We start from the raw sequence: 23,321 nt of genomic DNA, 5'->3' as shown, positions 1-23,321 counted from the left end.
TAAGCCCCAGGGGCACTCCCAGCCTCTTCTCGCCTCAACTGGGGGAGCAGAATCAGGGAGAACATCATTCTCAGTTCCCAGTCCCGAAGGACGCCCCTCGCATCCCCTCCGGAGGCAGCCTGAGGGCCCCAATGAACCCTAACGGAGAGTCAGGCCAAGGGAGGGGACAGAGGAGTCCTGACACACACACACCACCATGGAGACTGTGTGATGCACCGGGTTTCCATTTATTGCAAGTCAAACCCAAACCCAGGAGGCCTGGGGAAAGGCCAGCCCCCCTCCCCTCTCACTAACTGCCCCCCCCCCCTGATCCCCACATCATGTACAGCAAGGCTGACAGAAAGAATGGCAAACCCACTGGAATCTGAAGGGATGTGTTCCCCTAGCTCTGTTGAGGCCCGACTCCTCCCAGGAGGCAGAAAGCCCTCCAGCCCCTGGGTCAGGCTGGAGGCTGGTCCTCAGAGTTGGCCGGTCCAGCCTGGTGGTTTTACAGTCTTTGGTCTTAAAGGTCTGAGGCAAGGGCAGGGGAAGGCTAGGAACTTTGGGCGCAGCCAGACTTTGAGGAAGAAAAGAATTAGAAATAAATCCAGTCCATTGGGACTTTCCTGGACCTTCTCATTGCAAAACCGTAAGAAGTCCTTTTAGATTTTGTGTTAACAATTTTCAAGATAGGTTTATTTTACACTTACAGATGTATATGTCTATATACACAGCCATATGCAGAAGAACCCCAGGCAGCCTACCTATCAGTGGGTAGGGGAGGGAGGGCACCACTACCTCCCTTGAACTGGTAGCCCGTGCACAGAGAAGGTGCCATGCTGTGTGTCAAAACCAAGGAAAGTCATCTGCTCTCCAGTTTTGTCTGAGGAGAAGATATGCTGCCAGGAGGGGAGCTAAGAGCCAAGAATCCATTCTCCTTTCCCTCAATCCCTGAGACCCAGTCTTCCTCTCTCCCTCGGACCAAGACTCCTCAGCTTTTCTAGGACCCCAACCTGGGCTGGATCCAGAGGGGAAAAGGTGCGCTATTCCTCAGCAAACTCTGGCAAGGGCTGGAGCGATGTGGAGGGTGCCCCCAAATCTAGCATCTCTGCCAGCTCGCTGCCCAGGCTCAGCGTGGAGCGGAGCAAGCACCCGCCAGGGCGGTGGGAGGCCACAGTCAGGCGGTCAGCTTGGCCAAATCCGCCTTGGCCCCTGGAGGGCCCCGGGCGCCCGGCCGGCGGGGCGGAGGGAAGGCGGCCGCCCTCACGTGAGCTGCGACCCCAGGAGCCCCTCCGCCCACCCGCTCTCCAAGAACTCCGCGGCCAGCGCAAAGTCAAACTCGTGCAGCGGCGGCCCATCCACGGCGATCTTCACCGCCGGGCCGCCCCGGCCTTCCCCGGCCCCGCTCGGCCCCCACCAGCGCAGCTCGCGGCTGCGGCCCACCTTGTCCAGGAGGCCGGCGCCCGCGGGCAGCGCCAAGGCCAACGCGGCGAGGGCGGCGAAGTCCGGGAAGAGCTCGTGCAGCTCGGAGCGCGCGCACGCTAGCTTGGCGCACAGGGCGCGCGGGCCCAGCCGCCCCAGGCTGCGCACCACGCGCTTGAAGAGCGCGAAGTCGCCCAGCGCCCGCTGGCGCACCACCGCGGGAGCGAAGGTGCGCAGCAGCACCCGCAGCGCCCCCTCGCCGTGCGCGCCCAGCTCCTCGGGTGCCTGCGGGTAGCCGCGCGGGTCGAAGATCGCCGCGAAGGCGGTCACGGCGTCCAGCGAGGGCCCGGGGTAGGAGTCCCACAGTCCCCTCCGCATGGAGTCCAGGAAGGCCCCCCGCAGCCGCTCCAAGCCCCGCACGGCGGCCTCAGAGTAGCCGAGCAGCTCCACGCCGCGGTAGGTGCAGCGCCCACCGCCAGAGTCGGGGCAGGAGGAAGCCAACTCCTGCAGGAAGCCCTGGAGGCGCGCCCCACCAGAGCTGCGTTGTGCTTGGAGGGAGGCCGCCGCTGCCATCACCAGGGGCTGCAGCAAGGCTAAGTCTGGCTCTTCTGGCTGCAGGACAAGGGGGAGCTTCTGCACGGTGGGCAGAGTGTCCAGCAGCAGGTAGGTGAAGGCCACGAAGGTGAACTGGCGCAGGGCGAGAGCCAGTGGCCTCGCCGTAGGGGAGGTGGGGGCAGAGGCCTCCAGTGTGGGCACCAGGCAAGGCCAAGCCTCAGCCACTGCTTCCACAATAGGCAGCAGGGACGCCCAGGGCACTGGCCGCGGTCCTGCCAAGTCAATAGCTGCAAGGTCCAGTGCCGCCCGGAGCTCCGGGACCGTGTGGGAGCTGGGGCCACCATGGAGCCGGAATAGGGCGTCCAGCACGCTTTCGTATTCACTTAGGTAGGCAGGGGGCTCGGGATCTGTCCGGCCAGGGAGGCAGTGTAGCTCCGTGAGCAGTGGGCAGGCAGCCCGGAGTTGCGGGCTCACATGCCCAAGGCGGTCACTGGGGAGGCTCGAGCTGAGCCAGGCCAGCTTGGAAGCAGACACGCCGAAGGCCTGCAGGATGTCCAAGAGTTGGGCAGCAGTGGCCTCACCCTCCTGTAGCTCCACACTGCCCAGGAAGGTGGTAGCCGGCTGGCCATCACAGGGGGACACCGAAGTGGCAAACAAGGCCAGACTGTGGGACTCAGGCCAGTCCCTGGTCTCATCCAACACCAGCCCCACATACGGGGATGCCTTCAGGCGCTGGCAGGCCTCTGTGTGCAAGACACTGGCAATGGCCACCTGGGACAGCCAGGGAGAGAAAGGGAGGGACAAAGTTAGGCTTGTCCTGAGCAGGGGAGGCCTTGGGGGCAGACAGACCCATCCTGGCTTTGCTGCTTACTGGCTCTGTGACCTTGGGCAAGTCATTTCACCTCTCTGAGCCTGAGTTTTCTCCGCTCTGAAATCAGGCTACTACCTGCCTCTCAGCTCCTTAAAAGGTTGTAGTCAATTATAAATGTAACTTTTTGTTACACTGGCTGTGCTTGTGAGTGTAAAGATGCTTGAGGAACTATAAAGATTCTGCAGCATTTTGTGTGTAGTTTCGACAGCATTCCCCCAGCTCTTAATCCTGGGGCTCTTCCTCCACTTTGCTGCTCGGGGATTAATTGACAGACATGTTCCCTCCTAGTTACATAGAGCCCCAACTGTATGCTCAGTTTGTCCGTCTGTCATCTCTCTCTGTAGGATGAGATCTAGCTCCCCTCACCCTCATGCCACTCCCTAGGACTCACACAGCTGGTACCTTGGACAGAGCTGCAACTCGCACGGCCCAAGGGGCCATGTAGGTGGTATGGGGCTTGATGAGGGTCAGTGATACCCCAAAGGGAATGGAGAGGCTGTGGGTCTGGTCTTCATGGCATGAGAGCACAGGGACCTAGCTTTTCAGAAGTCACAAATCCACATTTTTATATGTAATCTCTCTGGTTTTTGTGTTTTGTTTTTTTAACCTGGAAACTAACTTAGGTTTTCCAAAAGCACTGTGAAAACCAACAAAATACATCTGTGGGTCAGTCAAGCCCCCAAGGTGACCAGCTTGCACCTCTGGCCTAGGCAGTGAGGGAAAGCCCCCATACCTCCGAGGACAGGGCCTGGTCTGGCCTCTTTGTGGCTGTGCCCCCAGCAGCTAGCCCAGGACCTGGCACATAGTACGCCTCAGTGAAAGATTCTGCTGGGTGAAGGTATGAATGAAGTACTTTGGCTGCTGCCCCGGGGGCCTGGCATGCTGGCACTGCACCCAGACCAGCTCGATGTCCTCCCTCCTCAAGCCCTCCCCCACACCTCTGGCTGCCACCCACCTGCATATCCCTCACCCGCCTGGGGCTGTAGTAGTCACCATGCTCTGTGCCCAGCAGTGCCTGGCACAGGTTGAACCTCTGCAGTTCAAGCAGGGCAGAGCAGCGGTCGTCGGGCACGTCCTCCTTGGCCATGCAGTACACCGTGGTCAGCACGGCCACTTTGGCGGGGTCCACCTCCACCTTGACGCCCCTGGAGGTGGGGGTGGTCTCCAGGTCTGGGTAGGCCCCTCCTCCCTCAGCCTGACCCTCAAAAGTGGGCTGGCCCCGGTTGACGGCCAGAGCCTGGCGGTGGGCCCCCGACATGACATGGCGCAGCAGGGCGTGGCGCTGGAAGTTGTCCGTGCCCACCGTGAAGGCATTCTCGGCCTTGCCATGCTTGTTCCGCACCAGGGCCTGGCGGCACTCAAGGCAAAACATCAGCTTCCGCTCGTAGTCGAAGTCCAGCCAAGGAAACTCCTCCTTCCAGTGCTCATTGAAGTAACGCTTGCACTTCTTGTTGGAGTTGGAGGCCTCTCCGGCTGGTTTCTTCCCTGGGGGCACCATTCCTACTAGAGGGGCAGGGCACCCCCAACCCCCACCCGAATGCTCTGGGCCCCCAGCCTCCCCCTGCACACAGCAGCACCTCCCTTGACAATGGAAGCTGGTGGGGAGGCAGGAGGGGAGCAGCACGCCAGGCTAATGGGGACCATCCATCTAACTTAGCGGGGGAAGTTTATTCCCGCGCCGCCGGTGGGAGACTGGAGATGAAAGAGACAAGGGAGAGGTGTTAGGGGGCCCACCGTGGGTTCATGCTGCCCGCAGAGCACTCCCCAACTGACGAATGGACTAGACCGAATGGGGAAGGACTACTGGGAATGAGTGGAGTCATGCAAAGGGCCATAGAATTTTATCCAAAGTTGGGACGGCTTAGGGGCCCCAGCCCACTCTGAGGGTCTCCTTCCAATCAGGGACAAGGCACTGATTTGCTTTGATTGTTGAAGTATGTGAGAACTCAGCTCTGGAAAGACTGGCATCATCTGTCCAATCACATTTTATACGTGGGGGCACTGAGTCCAGGTCCAGGACAGCAGTTCTTAGGGCTCATGAATGATCTGTGACTGAACTAGAACTGAAATTCAGACCTTGACTCCTCATTTAAGGGATGGCCAGTCTCTCCAGTCCACAATCATTTATTTCATCAGAATGAAGTTAGCACAAAGCTGAGCTCTCAGAGCCATGGGGCCAAGGAATGGCATTTGTTTTCTCTGGATCTCCCTTCCCTAAACTTACACACAAGTGCATTCACACGCACACATAGGCACCCTGATGGTGTGGTTCTGGGAAGGGAAGCCCAGAAGTGGGGGCCAGGCCCCAGACTGAAGGAGCTAGCTGGTTGCCTGTACCTTGCTCACTCTTCTACCACCCCAGGCACGAGGCCAGGTGAGCCGTTCAGGACCAGAAGGCCACGTCCAGCCAACGGCCAAAACTCCTTATTATCCCTCAACCTGTCCCCTAAATGTCTACTACTAACAGCAGCAGTGACCACCATTTGTCAGCTGTAAACCGAGTCAGGTCTTGTGCTAAGGACTTTGCAGTGACTACATGAGAAGACCAAGATTACTCTTGCAAGTACTCTCTGAGGGTGGTATCATTCTCATTTTGGAGAAGAGGAAACCAAGGCTGGGAGATTTTAAGTGCCTTGCCCAGGGTTCCACAGCAGTAAGTGGGTGAGACAGAGTTAGTATCTACGTCCACTTGACCCCAGAGGCCACGCTGAGACTCTAGTCTGCACTATCTCACCTGGATTATGCCTCTACCTCCACCTCTGCAGTCAGCCCCCAAATTCATCCCTTGCTCAGCATCCAGAAAGCAGGTTCACACACGGATCGCTCCCTTGCTTCCACCTCTTCCCTGGTATCCTAAGTAGTTGCCTGAATCTACGTACCTCACCATGAGCCAGCGAGGCCCTCCCCAGCCTCCTGCTGCTCCTGGCTGCAGGGCCAGCTCCAAAGGTTTACCATTCCCCCCACACACCCAGCTGTTACTCTGCTCCTGCCTTCATCCTCTGTGCCTGGAATTTCCTATCCCTCCTCCCTGGCTAATTCCCATGCATTCCTAGAGAGCAGCTCTGCATCCCCTCTGCCACCCTGATTCCACCCCCAACTCCGGCTGGTGCCTGTCCTCTAGTATCCCATACTTCTCTGTGTGGGGGTAATACAATATGGTAAACCCAGGGATTCTCTGTGTGTCTATGCACTTGGTTCCTGGAAGGCGAAGATCACGTTTGTTCATTTTTGGATCCCGTACAGGGCTCAGCATGCAGATGCCTTTTGGCAAAAGTGTGTTGTTTAAGAGAATGGAAAGACAGATTTGGGCTGTATGAAAGAATTTCCTGTTTCTGAGGCTATTGGTTAGATGACTGTGCTCTGGGAAAGCAGGGACTGTCTTGTCCTCCTGATAGACATACGTAGCACCCTTCAAGGAACCTAGCACTTAGTAGATAAGTAAAACGAGGGCAGATGAACAGAATTCCAGGGGCAGCCTGTTCAGTACAAGGGAAGTGCCAGATGCAGTGAAACTCATCAGTCCTCTTCCCTTAGATGCCAAGTGGCATTTGGTACTGCTCACCTCACACTCCTTGAAACATGCGTTTTCCTTGGCTTCTAAGACCCTATGTCCACTGTCCCCATCAGCACTCCTCGGCCTCTGATGTCATCCCCTCCTCCTCTTCCTAACCTAAAACTGTCCCCAAATTTCAGAACCACCTCTGCTGGTCACCCTGAAATAACCCCAGCCCCAGCCACTCCTCTAGGCATCACACCTCTTGATCTAATCACTTTTGTGGCTTGTCTAGATGGAACTATCAGTCTGTCACTACAAATATGCTCCTTTCCTAGTCATCTCCAGCTCAGGAGACACATGCTTTCCTACCCAGATGCTCTGGCCAGAAACCTGCCCCTCCAGCCCCTGCTCTCTTCTACATTGTGGATCTGGTCTATCCACAGGCTCTCTGAGCTCCACCTCCACCATCTGCCCATAACTTGTGTCTTCTCTCTATGCCATTGCCACCAGCCTCATCCAGGACATCCTGCATCTCTTGCCTGGACTATGGCAGTCACTTCTGGATGGCACTCTGAGTTTCCACTCTTACCCCTCTCTGAGCAGGTGGAGGGGGCTTTTGAAAACATACTGCTCAAAGCCCTCTGTGACTGCTTGTTCTCTGAGGCCAGTGCCAGGATCCCTTTCAGGGTCAGCTAGATGTCCAGGCATTGCTGACCTCTCTGGTAGCCACTTGTGCCTCTCTCCCCTTCCAGCTACACTAGCCTTCCCTCAGTTCCTCCAGAGTGCCAGGTTCCCATCCCCAAGGCCTTTGCACATGCTGTACCTTCTTCTAGAATGTTTCCAACTCCTCTGGACACTGCCTATTTCACTTCCCCTTTGGTCCCCTCTTCCAAGGAGACTTCTTTATCCCCTCCCAGGAGATCCCTTTCTTTTCTGTCACTACTTTCTGTTTGTTTCCTCCATTGTATACCTCGGGGTTTACAAATCTTATTTTCTCCAATTTCTATTGCTTGGCACTCTCTCTCTCCTTCTTCTCCCTCTCTCTCAAGAATGCAAGCTTCTTGAGGGCAGGAAAGGTAACTAACTTCACATCTGAACCTCTGAGAAGGAATGCTGCCTGGCACCCTGCAGGTGCTCCACAAAATTTGGGGAGTGAATAAGGAAGCACCAGTTTTCAAACAGAAAGAACAACGGAGTGGGGCCTTGGGCACCTGTTGGGTGGCTAAATCAACTGCTTTTGACCTTTCCTCCCGAGATCCCATGATTCTGTGACCCTGTCCAGTCCACCACCATCCAAAGGATCTTAGGATGGAGAGAAGGTGCAACTCCAAGGGGGTACCCTTCAGAAGTTTGTCAACTCCTTTCCATATACCTAGAAACCAGCTATCCTGCCCTATTCTGCAGAAGAATAAAATTACTATGGGACCTAGGATTTTTTTTTTTTTTTAAGATTTTATTTGTTTATTCATGAGAGACACGGAGAGAGATGCAGAGACACAGGCAGAGGGAGAAGCAGGCTCCATGCAGAAACTTCACATGGGACTTGATCCCGGGACTCCAGGATCACGCCCTGGGCTAAAGGCGAGTGCTAAACCACTGAGCCACCCAGGGATCCCCAGGATGTTTTTGATTAAAGAACAAAAGAGTAGGCACTCTGGGAGGATGTATGGAAAGATGGATTCTAAAACGGTACTGTCAGGGCAGCCCCAGTGGCGCAGCGGTTTAGCGCCGCCTGCAGCCCAGGGTGTGATCCTGGAGACCCTGGATCAAGTCCCACGTCAGGCTCCCTGCATGAAGCCTGCTTCTCTCTCTCTGCATCTCTAAGAATAAATAAATAAATAATTTTTTTAAAAAAACGGCACTGTCAGATATGGTAGGTAGTAACCACATGTGGCTGTTTATAATTAATCAGAATTAGAAAAACATGGGACACCTGGGTGGCCCAGTGGTTGAGCATCTGCCTTCAGCTCAGGTCGTGATCCCCGGGGTGCTGGGATGGAGTCCCTGTGGGGAGCCTTCTTCTCCCTCTGCCTATGTCTCTGCCTCTGTCTCTGCGTCGCTCATGAATAAATAAATAAAATATTTTTTTACAAAAAAAAAAAAATCAGAAAAACATTTTAGAATTCAATTCCTCAATCTCACTAGCCACATTTCAAGATCTCAATTGCCACATATGGCTACTGGCTATTGTAGTAAATGGCTCAGACAGAGGACATCACTTCACCCCAGAAAGTTCTATTGGACCGCACTGCTCTAAAACAACCCAGCCGAAGCCATGCACATTCCTCTACCTCAACCTGGGGGAGCCAGGCTAGCTACTGGGGTGGGTGCAAACAAAAGGTGACCAGGAGGGCGCACCTGCAGACCCAGGTCCCTCACACCTCTGGGCACCCTGCGCACCTGGTGGTGAGCCGCCACAACTTGTGGGGCCCTGGGGTGACTGTGTGCCGGCCGCCCTGGCAGGTCAGCCTCGAAGCGCTCCTGCGGCCCCAGCAGGGCGTCCGCAGCCTCCGCCCAGAGCCCCTCAGGGAGGCCCCAGGGGGATCCGGCTCTGGGCGGAGGCCGAGGAGGGAGGTGGGGGCTCCCCGCTCGTCCCGGCCGGGACGCGGAGGGCTGGGGAGCTTCCTCTGGGGGGCGCGTGGGGGGAGCCCTCGAGGTCCCGGAGCCCCCCCCCAGCTCCGCCCGCGCCGCGGCCCCGCCCGCCGGGCCCCCGCCGGCCCCCCCGCGCCCCCGGCCGGAAGCTCCGGGAGGGGGCGCCCCGCCCGGCCCGGGCTCCGCGCCAGCCGCACACACTCACGGAGCCTCGGGAGCCACCATCTTGCGCGGTGGACGCTCTGGCCGCGGGCTCCTCGGGCTCCGCTGAGCGACAGCAGCCACTAGCGGTGCCGGGGCGCAGAGGCGCCAGCAGCCGGCGAGGGCCGCCCTGCCCGCGCCCCGGGGCTCGCCCGCCGCGGCCACCCCCACCGCGGCCTGCGCTCGCAGGCGGCGGGGGACGGAGAGGAGACGGCCCAGGGCTGTCCCGCCAGCGCGAGGGGGGCAGGCCCATTGCTTCGGCCCGGCCCGGTGCCTTCCCGAGGGGCTCCCCGGGGCGAGCTCCCCGGGGCGAGCCAAGCGGAGCGCTGGGAGGCCCCAGCAAAATGCTTTGGGATCGCAGAGGAAGAGGGGGCGGGGGGGGGGGGGGGCGGTGAAGCCGAAGGTCTGCGGGGACAGTGTATTAGGTTAAGTGCCCGACAAGAGAAGTTTTACCAGGGAAGACATCCCAGGCGGGGCACGCAGCAACCCTGGGGAAGCTGGAAGTACAGTGCGGTCTGCAAAGGTCGGGGCGGGGGGCTAGGGGAGGCTGCTGCGGGAAGCCTCAATACTCCTGGCCTGGTGGGGAAGCTCAGAGAGTGAGCTGGGAGCTCAATTTTTAATCTAGTGAGTTATTTGTAATGGGAATACTTGGATCCCGTGGGGGATGGGTGCTGGTGGAGAGAGGCCTGATGGCTTCCGAGAGCTCTAAGATGCACAGGAGACCCTCACCCCTGTGTGGGTTCCCAGGAGAGGGGAGGGCGTGATGGAGGAATGTGGAGTTGTGGCAGACCATCCCTCCCAGACCTGGGGTCCAGAGGCCTGCCCTGGAGCTCCAGGGACATTGAACTCTGAGGCCTTGGGCTGGACGCTTACCTATAAGCCTCGGTTTCCTCCATCTGTTAAGTGGGAATTAAGGCTGGGTGAGGAGGAAAGGGCAGGGCAGGATGGGTCTGAGGAAGAAATGAGCTAGGTGTGGAGGCCATTTAAAAAGGGGCCGCCTGGGCAGCCCTGGTGGCTCAGTGGTTTAGCACCGCCTTTGGCCCAGGGCATGATCCTGGAGACCCGGGATTGAGTCCCACGTCAGGCTCCCTACGTGGAGCCTGCTTCTCCCTCTGCCTGTGTCTCTGCCTCTCTCTGTCTCATTAAATAAATAAAATATTTAAAAATAAAAATACTAAATAAATAAATAAATAAATAAATAAATAAATAAAAATACAGAAGTATTCAAAAAAGGGGGGGGGGGGGCGCCTACCCAGTGGCGTAGCAGTTTAGCGCCGCCTGCAGCCCGGGGTGTGATCCTGGAAACCCAGGATCAAGTCCCATGTTGGGCTCCCTGTGTGGAGCCTGCTTCTCCCTCTGCCTGTGTCTCTGCCTGTGTGTGTGTGTCTCTATGAATAAATAAATAAAATATTTAAAAAAGAGGGGGGGGGCGCCTAGGCACTTGGTGACTTAGTCTCCCCTTCCCATCAATATAGTCACTCAGAAATGCCTCCTAGCGGCACCCCCCCCCCCCCCCCCATTGGATTACACTCTTCTAAACAAGGCCTAGGCCACACGTTGATTTGAGGTCAGGGCATCTCCGGTGGTTTCTGGAAGCTCCCCCAGCACCCTTCACACAGCACTGCTCTGTACCACCCACCGTCTGCTGCTGACATTCACCATGAACCCTGGCCCCCAGGGCTGCTGGGATGACGCATGAGTCATGGCACATGCACACACACGAGATTGCCTGGCTTGTGGGTACACTCAAATGAAAGGAGACACTGCAGACCCTAAACCTGTCCCAGGATGGGACCGCACAGCCCCACACCCATGAAAAGTTCAGGTATGGGGGAGGAGGGGTCTTCTGTGATAGCATTTTGCAGCACAACACCCTGGCTAAGTCCCTCCCTTCCCCACTCTGACCAGGGGTCCACAGCTGGGACCCACAGCTCATTGGAAGAGGGTGGGTTGTGGCTCTGGTCAAACATAAACATACTAAACTGAGTAGCAGAGAAAAGGCCACCCCCTGGGGTCCAACTGAGGCTGGGGCACAGAGCAGGTGTCTTATGAATTAACTTCACTCTGGCTGCCACCCAAGGGAGAGGATCGGGGCAAACCACATCCTGCTGTTTTGCCATTGCTTGGAAAGATCCACAGGAAAGCACAGGAACACACACCCTGAGATCCATAGGCACCCACATAGATGGCAACAGGCACAAACACCAAGGCACACACTTACACACATCCCCTCATGATGAGACCATGTAGGCACATTGATGTGTGCATATACAGAAGTGGTACCCATGCAGAGATGGACAGACACCCACACCGGCGGGGGGCAGAGAAGGGCCCAGAGGCTACGCACAAGCATGCACGTACACATAGACAGGCAAGATCAACAAAGACACACTCAGATCATATATACCCAGGGGGACAGACACAGGAGGGCACCCGGACCTCTAGTAAGGCATATACAGATAATCGAAACCACAGACAGGCAGCGGCACGCACCATCACAGAGACACGTATATACAAAGACCTATGTACAGACGCATATGCCCAGAGATAGGTGTATGCGCACACCCTCCCTTCCAACATCAAATGCATCAGATAAACACACAAGCTCATGTCGCCAAACCCAGAGTCTCTCTCTTGCCCCATCACAAGTCATAAAGGCAGATGGGAGGGTCCTCCCTGAGGCACACACACATCTCAAATAGTAAGCTGCCCATCCTATCACAGATGAAACCAAAACTAAAGGAAATGGGAGTCTAGGAGGAAGACAGAGCAAAGGTAGGGAATGGGGGGACTGATCTGAGATCTCCTTGCCCACTCCCCAGTCAGCTTAGAATTTTCACCATGGCCAGAGGGTGCTCCCCACATTCTCCAGAGCCCCCTTCCTGAGCTGGAGGGAGACCCCCAAGACCAGACACAAGAAGAACTCTACCTCCAGCCCTTGCTTTTATGGAAGGGGTTCCCAAAAATACTTCTGAAAAGGTAATGGCTGTCTCCCTCAAAGAGTGCCAGACAACCCGTGTGTGGAGAGGTGAGCCCGGAGACCATGGATAAAGGTGGGGGGCAGAGGTGTTAACCCTAGGGCAGTGGCTGGATCTCAGATAGGAGCTACCCAGATTTCTGCCCCTCTCTCTCTGTCCACTTCTCTCTCTTTCTCTCTCTGCTGAAATAATGACTCCCTCTTCAACAATCCCTCTGCCCCACCTGCCACAAACCTCCTTGGAGGCTCCTGGCAGCCCCTTGGAGGCAGCTGAAGGTATGATTTGATACAAGGAGCCTCTGGCACAGGCTCCTGCAATATGCATCTGGCCCAGAGTGTAGCACACCTCCCTCAGGCAGGGTGTACCTCCTGTTTCCTGACCAGTCCTGCCCTCACCCCCATGCCCACCTCTGTTCCCCGCCAGAGTGGGGGCTCCCCTGCCCAGCCCTGGACCTGGAAAAGGTACCAAGAGTCAGCTAGCTACCAGAATCTCTCCACAGACAACTTTTGGGGACCCACAATAGCAGCCAACGTTTGGGCAGGGAGAAGAGAGACCCACCCTCCTGGGAGCCCCCTCCCCATGCTCTGGCATCCTCAGCACTCACCCAAGAGCATTCTCCGCCTTCGCCTTCGGAGGCACCGCGGAGCGCCGTCTGAGGAGCGAATGAAACCAGCCAGAGAGTGACAGAGGGAAGGGGTGGGGATGCGAGGGACAGGAGGGGAGGGCGGAGGGAGGGACTCCTGCTGGAAAGCAGCGGTGGCAGGGCCCTTTCTCGCCTTGCCTGGAAGGAGCTGCCAGGTTCCCGGTTGCTCCCATCCCAACCAGGGTGGAAGGCATAGAGCACTTCCTGCCCCAAGGGTGGAGGATGGGGCAGATGTGGGGCCTGGGGGGGGGTGGATATCCATCCCCCTCCTCCCCAGAGTCTCGGGCTAGTGTATCCTGTACTTCAGTGCAGAGTTGACCCTGCCTGTAGAGACCTCCAGAAAGGAGGGGCTACCAGCCCCTTCTCAGTTTGCCAGAAAGTTCTTGCTGAACTTTAAAGCCCTGCCTCAGGGTTTGCTGCTGCAGGAGCCCTCATTCCTACCCAGCCTTGCTCCATCCTCTGGCCCATCGTCCCCTTATATTTACCTCCTTTGGCTGAAGGGGAAACTGGCCCAGAAAGGCCTTACCACTTCATCCCAGAGCACTGGCCATGGTGTTGGGGGAAGGGAGCCCCAGGCGGCTTGTCCCTCTTAGTCCAGTACCAGGGCCATTGGACCTACTACCTGGGCAATGCCTGGGGTGGGCAGTGCGGGCAGGGGGGTGGTCATTTGGTCAGCTAGAACCTTTCTGACATTACTCCCCTGCTCCAGACCCTTCCCTACCCCCCTAGTCTCTGCTTTCCTCCATTGGCTCCTTCCTCCCCCTCCTCTTCCTGACTGTGGGCCAGCTCTCTACTCACCTGAGCACCTGGTGACTGGGAGGGAGTGGAATGGGGGTGGGGGGGAGGCAGCCAACCCACAGCTGGATCCAGTCTGGCATTCCAAGCCCAGGCCCAGCACTAGCCCCCCACCCCCCCAGCATCCTGTCTCCACCAGACAATAACCTGTAATCTCTGGAGCAGCCAGTACAGCCCGCAGAGGGTCTGGGGAGGGGTTGGCAGCAGCAGCTCCTGAAAACAGGTTTGTTAGGAAGAGGCTCTGGGGGGACGGAGTTGCTCGTTTGGGGAGAGGAAGGAAACTCAAGCCCACGGCTAATTAACCCACCCAGACACAGATGGAATCTTTGTCTTCTTGAGGACAGGGATCTGAGCTAAGCCCCCTAATTCTCTACCCAGACAAGCTTGCATTTCCAGGTGGTCCCTGGGAGGGAGGAGTGTCTGATGGTCAGGTTCGCCCCTGGGGGAGGAGGATGTGATGGTGGTCCAGGGAGAGTGTCACCTGCCACTGGCGGAGTACAGCAGCAGTCTAGACTGTGTATACCCAAGGGCAGGCACCTAGCACTCTTGGTTAGACTGCAAGAAGAACTTACCAGTGGCATTCGGGGGAGCCCAGTTTCTCTGAAACATGCACCCAAAGGTCTTGGGATGGACTGAGGGGCCCCGCGGAGGAATCAGCAGCCAAGGGAGGTACTGAAGCGATTGGGGGGACAGGCTGGAGGCCTTCCAGGGCTTCCTGATGGGACTGAAATTAATCCATCTGCGGGGAGTGGGGGGTGAGGAGCTCATCAAACCGGTGACTCAGGCGTGACCTGAGCTCAAGGTCTTTGATCTCTGGGGCTCAGAATGCAGCAAGAGGCTTGTGCAGTCAAAGACTCTAAGAGGAGATGGAGGGCCTGATTAGAACAGGAGCTGGGGGGGCGGGATTTGAGGGTGGTAGGTCGGGGTTGGGGGGGACAGCCTCCACCTACCACTCTGATGCCTGGCCACCCCCAAAGCACCTTTGCCCTGAAATCCATTACCATCAGACTTCATCTGTGTTCTCCTGTCCCCCTTAGAGTCTACTCTGCACTCCCCACCCAAGGCCCCCCTGACCCAGTCAGAACTTAAGTCATTTTCAAAATCCCCTTCTCTCTGCTCTGGTGTCATGTTGCAGTATGGTGGTGGTGGTGGGGTGGTTGCAGTGAATTGTATGGCTGGGTCAGTCCAGCCAAGAGAAGGGAGATGGGAGGGATTGGCTTCGGGAGGCTCCCTTCCCCTCCCCAGCCAGGTGAGACCAAGTGGGAGATGGCTGGCATCTCCATTTTCCAGTGGAGGATACCAAGGCACAAGGCAGAGGAGAGCCATGGGTTCTGAGTACTGTGGAATCATCTGGGAGCCAGTCTGCCTTCTCTGGCCATCCCTCCCCAAGGTCCAATGTCTCTTAATATATGCTGCTCTCCTCAGCAGCAAGGAGGGTAGTCAGACACGCTAGGACCTGAACCCAGCTCTGTGCCTTTGGGTATGTTGCTAAACTCTCTGAGCTCCAACATCCCAATGTAAAGTGAGAACTGAGTGCCAGCATCTACTCCAGGTGTGGCTGGGTGAGGAGGGAATGCCTTGCTGCACATGGAAGTGCTTTCCAAGCAGTTTGGGTACTAAGTGGATGCTTCTCCTGCCCTGGGCTGGCCCAACATCCACACTAGAGGTTGGGGCTAAGAGGCTTGAACCAGTAAACCTTTGTGTAGGTGTTCAAGAACCACCTAAAATTTGTGTGTGTGTGTGTGTGTGTGTGCACAGGCATGTGTGTGATCATCAGTAGGGTCACTGAGTTCAGCCTTATTGGGGTGGAGGTGCCTGGTGCCCACAGGCACCCTGTGAGGGGTGGAGGAAGGGCAAGGGGGGGTGGGGAAAGGTGGCTCAAGACACATACACACATTCCTGCAGAATGAAAGGGCCTGCTGTGTAGGAGACAGATAAGGTGGAGGGTGGGGAGGGGAAGTTGGGGAAGTACCTGCAGGAGGGAATTGGGGAAGTGTGGACATGGGCACCTGACATTTCCCCATGCTGTGCCCCCTCCCAGGTGTTCCAGGCTCACTTAGGTATGGCTGAGTGAGGAGGCCTCTGAGAAGAGGGAAGAGTCCTCGCCCCCCCTCCTACGGATGGCCTCAGGGGCGTGAGCAGGAGAGGGTCCTCGCCTCACTGCCTGTGACGGCCTGTCACCCTGCAAGCCTCCAGCCCCACAGACCCCTAATCAAAGTGACAGCTCCAGGGGGCCTCCCAGAGCACCATCCCACCCCCACACCACCTTCAGCAGCCTGCCAACAAACGAGTGGTCCTCCTAGCTGCCACAGACCTGAGACCTCACGTGTCTAGTGTCTAGCAACAGAGCCCTGTGGTAAAGGCTCCTCATACTTTGCCTCATGGCTCTTGAAAGTTTACTGTGACTCTGTTGTTCAGAGGATGAGGCTGCCCCGGTCAGCTGCACCCTAAGGGCTCTCTGCTCTGGCCCAGTACCCACCAAGTGCTGGGAGAGGCCTGCAGCATGGCTGAGGTCCCTTCACCCCCACTCCTAACCCCAGGGCAATTGCTAGCATCTTCTTGTTGGGGCTGCCTCTCCCACCCCCAGCTCTCAGAGAGCCCAGGAGACAGGAGAAATCCATGGAAGTGGGTGGGTGTTGGGGGGTCATGGCCTAGAGTAGCCTCAGAAGTAATGAGGCCAACAGCAAACAGGTTCTTGGCTGCAGCCTCCAATTCCAGGGTTCCCAGAAATCTGAGGGCCCTTCACCCTTGCACTAGGCATTAGTCATCACTCTTTCATGCTCCCACAGTGCTGCTCACTCCCTCAGCAGGGCTGTTAGAAAGGTCTGCCCCCCCCCCAAAAAAGAAAGGTCTGGCCCCAATGCTGTCTCCCCCCTAGACCATTATACCCAAGGGCAGGCACTGAGTAGAATCCTGGCTCAGACCAGCACATGCAGAAGACTGGAGGGACAGTGACTCACTTCCCATTTAATCATCTGGAGAGGAGTAGCAGGCATCATGTCTCCTGGTGTCCCCACAACCCTACCCAGAACTCTGGGGATGAGGACCGTGGGAAGAAGGAAGCCCCACGAAGGGGTCCCCCTTCCCTTGGGCAGTCTGTCTCTGGCCACATCTGGTGCTGTGGCCTTTGCTCCTCGCACACACATCGCCTGCTCTCTCCAGGTGGGTATGGTGGGTGAGAAGGGGAAGAGAGAGGCTTGTACCACAGGGACTGCTGCCCAGAAGCAGGGCCTGAAGAGGCCACGTGGGGCAGGGGCGGGAGGGTGGGCAGCCAGGCAAGACTGGCCTTCCCCACCTGGAGCCATCCTGGGCACCTTCCTCTCCACATCATCCAGTCACCCAGTCCTGCTGGCTCTGCTACAGAAAAAACCCCAGAACCTGTTTCCTCCTTCTTCTCTTGCACCCCCAAGTCTTACCCTTCCCCCATGCTAGAGACATCTAGAAATACAGACAACTCCTGCTCAGAGCCCTTCAGTGATACTTATCACCTTTGGGACAAAGGCTAGACACCCAGCCTGGCGGTGAGGCCCTCATGAGTGGTTCCTGCTCAGCTTCAACCACAGCCACACATCCAGCACTGCCACCGCTCCCAGCAGGCTGCGGGCCTCAGGCCCCACGGCATTTGCTCTAGCTGTTGCTCTGCCTGGGATTTCCTTTCCATCTCCGAGATCCAACAAGTGACATCAGTGTCACTTCTCTGAGGTTTTCCCTGACTTCTGCCAATTCCATTCTGCCTCTGACTTCTCCAAGCACCGTTATTCTATCATAAAAAAAAAAAAAAAAGGGATCCGTGGGTGGCACAGCGGTTTGGCGCTTGCCTTTGGCCCAGGGCACGATCCTGGAGACCCGGGATCGAATCCCACGTCGGGCTCCCGGTGCATGGAGCCTGCTTCTCCCTCTGCCTATGTCTCTGCCTCTCTCTCTTTCTCTCTCTGTGACTATCATAAATAAATAAAAATTTTATAAAAAGCACCGTTATTCTTATGTATTCTTATACCGTATTCTTCGAAACCCGTTATGATCTTGGACAAACTTGTCTGCGTGGGTCTTCAGACAGCTCTTTCTTTGACAGGCAGGTATGCCACCTTTGAAAAATATGAATTCCCGGGCAAATAACTGTATGTCCTCAGTTATATGCAGAATCTAAAAAAGCCAGTACCATAGAAATAGAGATTACAGTGGTCGTTGCCGGGGGCTGGTGGGTGGGGACAATGGGGAGATGTTGGTCGAGGGGCATAGACTCCCAGCTGTAAGACAAATAAGATCTGGGGATCAAGGGACACCTGGGTAGCTCATTGGTTGAGTGTCTGCCTTTGGCTCAGGCCATGATCCTGGGGTCCTGGGATTGAGTCCTGCATCAGGCTTCCCACAGGGAGCCTGCTTCTCCCTCCACCTATGTCTCTGCCTCTCTCTCTGTCTCTGTCTCTCATGAATTAATACATAAAATCTTAAGAATAAAAAGATCTGGGGATCGGATGCACAGTGGGGTGACTATAATGAACAATACTGTATTACCTACTTCAGTGGAGAGATGTTAAATGTTATCAACACACACACGATCATAATTATGTGAGGGGAGGGAGGTGTTACCAAACCTTATGTGGTAATCGTCCTGCAATACAGATGTGTAGCAAGCATCATACTGTATACCTTAAACTGACAAACGTGTCAATAATACCCCAATAAAGCTAGAAAAAAGTAAAAATACGAATCCTCCAAACAAACTGTTCTATAGCTTGCACAGAACTGGTTTCTATAAATAGCTAATGAATGAATGAGAGACTTTTGAACACAGACATATATACACACACGCACACACTCCAGAAATATCCATACAGTCAGATACACTCTTCCTCAGAGTCACACGCTTGGTGTCCAGCCCCAAGCGCTCAGGTGGAGGAGCTGGTCCCAGCATCAGGCCATATCCTGCCTTTGCTTATGCAGTGACTTCTGCCTGCAGTGTCCCTTCTTCCCAGGCCCCTGTTCCCAAAGCTCAGTGTGGCCCCCTTCTTCCAGGAGGCCTTTTCTGGCCTTATCCCCAGTGTATAATCACTATTTCTCCCTTTGTATCCGCATGTGGCCCCCACAACACTCTTCTGTTCTTTTTGTGTCCGCCTCAGACCAAAGACATACTCCATCTCGGAGCGGGATGGTGAGGAATAAGATGAGAATTTGTCTCCAGTTCCCAGGGAACACAGTGGGCGACCCCTGAGTATTCACCAAAAGAACAGGCTGCCTTGTTACAGAGTTCAGAGTGTAGCCCTCTGGCAAAGCTACCAGCCCAGGCTGCAAAGTAGGCTTCTGGTGGCTACTGTCAAGAACCAGGTAGAAGTTCTGGTCCTGACCATCTCCCACACTGGGCCTGGTTCTGAACCTGTTTCCCTTGCCAGCCAGCAGCCTGCCTCTCCTTGTTTTCCCCATGGCCCCTATATGCCTGTCAGTTGGAATCACCCTCATGAATGCATTCACCCATTTCCCCCAGAAATCTGCCCTGTTGCCAGCGGGCCCCTTCAGTGCTCATAGCCAAACCTCTGCAAAGTCACCCTAGCCAGGGAGAGGCAGAAATCCTGGCCAGGAGTCCAGCCTTCAAAGGAAGAGGGGCTTTCCCTGTCCCTCAGCAGGAGTGTCATGTACCTTGCTGACCTTCAGAGACTAGAGCAGGAGCCCAGGCTACCCCTGATCGGAAAGACTCTCCATGCCAGGGGGCTTCAGACTGGACAAATGTTTTAGGAGTCCTGGCCCCAAGAGACCCCACAGGGAGAGCTCCCACACCCCAAAAAGACCTGAAGAGAAGCCCTCAGTCCTGAAGACCCTCAGATCCTGAGAGACCCTATGGAAGGTTGTCCAGATGTATCAGGGGGACTTGTGACCCTGAGACCCCATTGAGGGCACCCCAGACCCAAGACCCTCCCCAGAGAGAGGCCGCAGACCCAGAGCCTATCATGGGGCCCAGAAGAAGCCTGTGGGAGCAGCGTCCCTCTGCCCCTCCACACTGACCTGGCCCTGTGGGGGTCTTCCCCAAGCTGAGCTGCCGAAGCCGCCGCTGGTGGGCGCGCCCCCCACAGTGCACCTGGGCCTGGGCTGCTGAGTTCAGCTGGATGTTGCAGACATCACAGAGAGTGTAGGATGGCCGCTTCCTCTCCCGCTTGGGCTTAGGCGGTTCTGGGGGCCGAGGGGGGCACTCCGTAGCTCCAGATGTGGGGGGCTCCTTCTCACCCGGGGGAGAGGGACTCAGTGGCCGCTTCATACCTGAGCAGATAAAGAGGGAGACCAGTAAACAGGCTGAGTGTTGCGAACACACAGAAGGAGCAAGAGGAGTTCAAGTCATGGAGACACCTGCGCCCTGTGTCCCAGGTGAAACTCCCCGGCTTTTGAACATTCCCAACACAAGGGTGGCAAAAGGGAGTATAGCAGGGTCCATTTCAAACAAAGCAGCATTAAAACACAGGGACAGGGAATCCCTGGGTGGCTCAGCGGTTTAGCACCTGCCTTCAGCCCAGGGCGTGATCCTGGAGTCCCGGGATCGAGTCCCACGTCAGGCTCCCTGCATGGAGCCTGCATCTCCCTCTGCCTGTGTCTCTGCCTCTCTCTCTCTGTGTCTTTCATGAATAAATAAATAAAATCTTTAAAAAATAATAAAAATAAAACACAGGAACATCTGGAAGAGTGTCACATGTGTCCACACACCCAGAGGCTGACACCTGGGGGCTTGGCCACAGAGCAAAGCTCAGAGAGGAAGACTTGGATTTGGGGGGCCGGGGGATCACGGAGGAAGAGGCAGCAGTGAGGTTAGGGGAGTGACACTGGGGGAAGCCAGGGCCCTATTCTCAGCCCCACAGCAGGCGCTGACAGTCCTGTGACAGGCAGGCATGTGGCGCTTGCTGCAACCACTAGCCAGAGGGGTGAGTGCAGAAACCCTACCTCCCTGTGCCCAGTGCCTGGCCGGGTGACATTCACAAACACTGACAGTGTGTGAAGCCATCCCCACCCCTGACCCACGTGGCTCCAGATGTCACTTGCTGTGTTGGCCACCCAGGCCGTGGCAACAGTTGATATTTTCAGTAGCAACCTGGGCCCTCCTGCCTGTGTCTGCTGAGCACAGCCTCTTCTCTCTCTCTCTCTCTCTCTCTCTGTCACTCACACACACACACACACATACACACACACACACACACACACACCACCCCTCCAGACCCCTCATCTGCCACACACAGATGTCATCTTTCCATTCCAACTCACTTCTCTGGAACGTTCCTGCCTGACTCCTCAGCTCTGACCTGCGCTATTCTGGGGTTGCCAGCTCCCTTTCTCACACCGAACTGTGTTCATTTTCACTTCCTGGGCCTGTGTGCCCGCTCCCTGCCTGTGCTGCACACCGAGGGGCTTCTTGCAGGCAGGGCCTGAGCCTCGCTGGCCGGGACATGTGACTTCCTCACAGCCCGCAGAGGAAACCCCCCCTGGGGACACCTTGATTTTGGACCTCTAGCTTCCGGGACGTGAGGCAATACATTTCTGTTGTGTAGGCCACCTGGTGCGACGGCCCTACGCCCTACGAAACTGCTACCTGCTGGCTTTCCTGGGTGCCTGAGCGCGGCGGCCCGCGAGCCTGGTGCCCCGGCGAGGATGCAGTACCAGCGACAGCCTCCAGGTGGCGCAGCGAACAGCTCGCGGGAAGCTAAGCTGGAGCTCCGGACCCCTCCCGGGAAGGAGGACCCCGCTCCTCCGCTCCTGGTGCCCCACCCCTACCCCGAGCTCCGCCAGCCTCCCGGGCACTGTGTCTGGGGTCCAGGGCACAGTTCTGCCCACAGAGGGCACCCTGGGAGGTCACTCCCATCACCTTGTGAGGGACCCCCTCCTCGGCTGAGTCCCCACCTACATTCTCCACTTTCTCACCTCTAGGTGGAGGTTCTCAGAGTCACATTCCTGCCTGCACGAGTCGTTCCCCACTCTGGCAGCAGGAGGAAGGACCAGGGAGAAAGTACGGGGTGCAAGTGTTTTAGGAGGGGGTCCAACGTGCCAGTGGGGAAGAGGCTTCAGGGGCCTGAGATTTTCCTGGCCACCCCTAGGAGAAGAATGGCCGGCCCAGCCAGGGAGGGGACAGGGGGATTTTGAAATCTTGGTGCAATTTATGACAGGCAGGCTGAGGACATGGCCCAAGAGAGCCGACAAATATCTGCCGGGGGCTGATTAAACCTCTGTGATATACAACCTCTGGGCTCACAGGGCCTGCCTGGATTCCGGGGCTAATTGTGTTCCTCTGGCCAGGCTGCTGGCCTGCTGCAACCTGCCCTGCCTGACCCAGCCTTCCCAGCTGTCCCCTCAGGAGCCACACCAACCCAGCTAAGCCATGATTCCCAGCCAGAAAATGTGGAGGAGTGGACACTTTTGAGGGCACATACACATCTGTCTAACCCCTGCGGTTAGCATCAGCAGGCCAGCACCCCCTGTCCTGGTCCCTATAAAGAAGCAGGATGACTCACCCTAACTGGACCTATACTTGGACAGGGCCTGGCTGGTGCAATTTCTTTTACAGAAGAGGAAATTGAGTCCCAGAATAGGGGGGTGGACTTGCTTCAAAGTACATGGAAAGACAGTGAAGAGCTGTTTCTAGAAGCTTCCTTGACTACTTCTTTACCCAGCTGCCCAGGCCACCTCTTTAGATTTACAACCCCATTTATTGAGAGCTTACTATGTGCCAGGTGCTTTATACATAGGATCTCTTTTAAACTTCATAACAACCCCATGAGGTGGGCACTATTATTAACCTATTATCCCACCTCATAGATTAGAGAACAGGCATTGAGAAGTTTCATAGCCAGACAATCTGACCCTGGAGCCCAAATCCTTAACCACTGCCCTATTCTACCTCTCCTTAAAGCCTGCCAAGCCCTCTTTTGAACTTCTAGTTGGGGGTGGGGGTGTTACAGATTCTAGGAAACTCCTGAGAAGACCCTACAGATTCTAGGAAACTCCTGAGAAGACCCTCGGGATGCCCAGCCCCTAACAGGGGCCACACCCTGGCCAGAAGGGGTTGGAGCCAGAGAGGCTGGGAGGGAGGGATGTAAAGAAAGCCTGAGAACAGAACCTCAGCTGAGTTCTGGAAAGACCAAGTGAAAGCAGGGGAAAGAGCATGCACGTACCCAGGTGTCTGTCTGCGGTTTGCACAGGAAGGCGGTAAAGCCCTCCTGCTCCCACCTTCCCTGAGGGAGCGCTAGAGCTGCAGCAGGGTTGGACTGTGGAGGGAGCCACTCATTTAAAGACAGGTTCACACCAGAGCTGGAGAGCTGATGGAGGCCAGGGTTGCTGCCTGTCTGTCTGTCTGTCCATCCATAGGGAACTGGGGGCGGGGGGGGGGGGGGGGGGGCGGTGGAGGGAGCACCCAGGCTCCACCTCCACCCCTTTTGCCTTGATGAATGGACTTCAGCTTGGGTTTCCATGGGGCCCTCGGCAAGGCAGTAGGGTGGAGCTCTTGGCCTGCCTGTCCAAAGAGGGCTGGAAAGGGACCTTGGAAGCCACACAGTGCCAAGCAGGGAGTTTTTTCAGCTGCAGCCTGGGGAAGGGGTCCTCAGGAAAGAGCTGCTTTTGCCAGAGGGTTAACAGGAGAGGAAGGTTCTAGGCCTGTCCCCAGCCTTTGGCACGGCATGAAGGGCTCCCTCACTAAATCCTTAATGAGCCCAATTACACTCTGGTATTTTCCCCCATGCCTGCCAACATCTACTCTCCTACCTTCCCTAGCCAGGTCCTAGGCCCTGCCTCTGAGAAGGGAGCCCAGCTGGCTGGCCAACCTTA

The 23,321-nt window shown here is 56.5% G+C and overlaps 2 protein-coding genes across 18 annotated transcripts in view; both read right to left on the bottom strand.

Annotated features, from left to right (window-relative positions):
* ZNF385C (zinc finger protein 385C) overlaps window positions 1-23,321 on the bottom strand; it is a 52,552-nt gene that overhangs the window by 9,252 nt on the left and 19,979 nt on the right. For 15 of the 16 annotated variants that reach the window (XM_072747187.1, XM_072747186.1, XM_072747191.1 and 12 more), the window contains exon 2: window positions 19,530-19,781. In XM_072747187.1, coding sequence (XP_072603288.1) covers window positions 19,530-19,779 — 250 coding nt within the window. In that variant the 5' untranslated portion in view covers window positions 19,780-19,781. Of the gene's footprint in view, window positions 1-12,698; window positions 12,771-19,529; window positions 19,782-23,321 lie in introns of those variants that run through there. The other variant, XM_072747194.1, reaches the window with a different exon arrangement.
* Window positions 207-9,172, bottom strand: C2H17orf113 (chromosome 2 C17orf113 homolog). 2 transcript variants are annotated; one of them, XM_072747181.1, is made up of 3 exons: window positions 9,121-9,172; window positions 3,783-4,519; window positions 207-2,727 (listed from the first exon to the last, which is right to left on the bottom strand). In XM_072747181.1, exons 2-3 carry the CDS (start codon window positions 4,323-4,325, stop codon window positions 1,243-1,245), a joined length of 2,028 nt encoding a protein of 675 aa, XP_072603282.1. In that variant the 5' UTR covers window positions 4,326-4,519; window positions 9,121-9,172; the 3' UTR covers window positions 207-1,242. The 2 variants fall into 2 exon arrangements, with proteins under 2 accessions (XP_072603282.1, XP_025842787.2); XM_025987002.2 differs by lacking the exon at window positions 9,121-9,172 and having other exon boundaries at window positions 3,783-4,645.

Source organism: Vulpes vulpes, chromosome 2, assembly GCF_048418805.1.
Source record: "Vulpes vulpes isolate BD-2025 chromosome 2, VulVul3, whole genome shotgun sequence".
In the NCBI taxonomy this organism is placed as follows: Eukaryota; Metazoa; Chordata; class Mammalia; order Carnivora; family Canidae; genus Vulpes; species Vulpes vulpes.
This window is presented reverse-complemented; position numbering and strand designations above follow the sequence as displayed.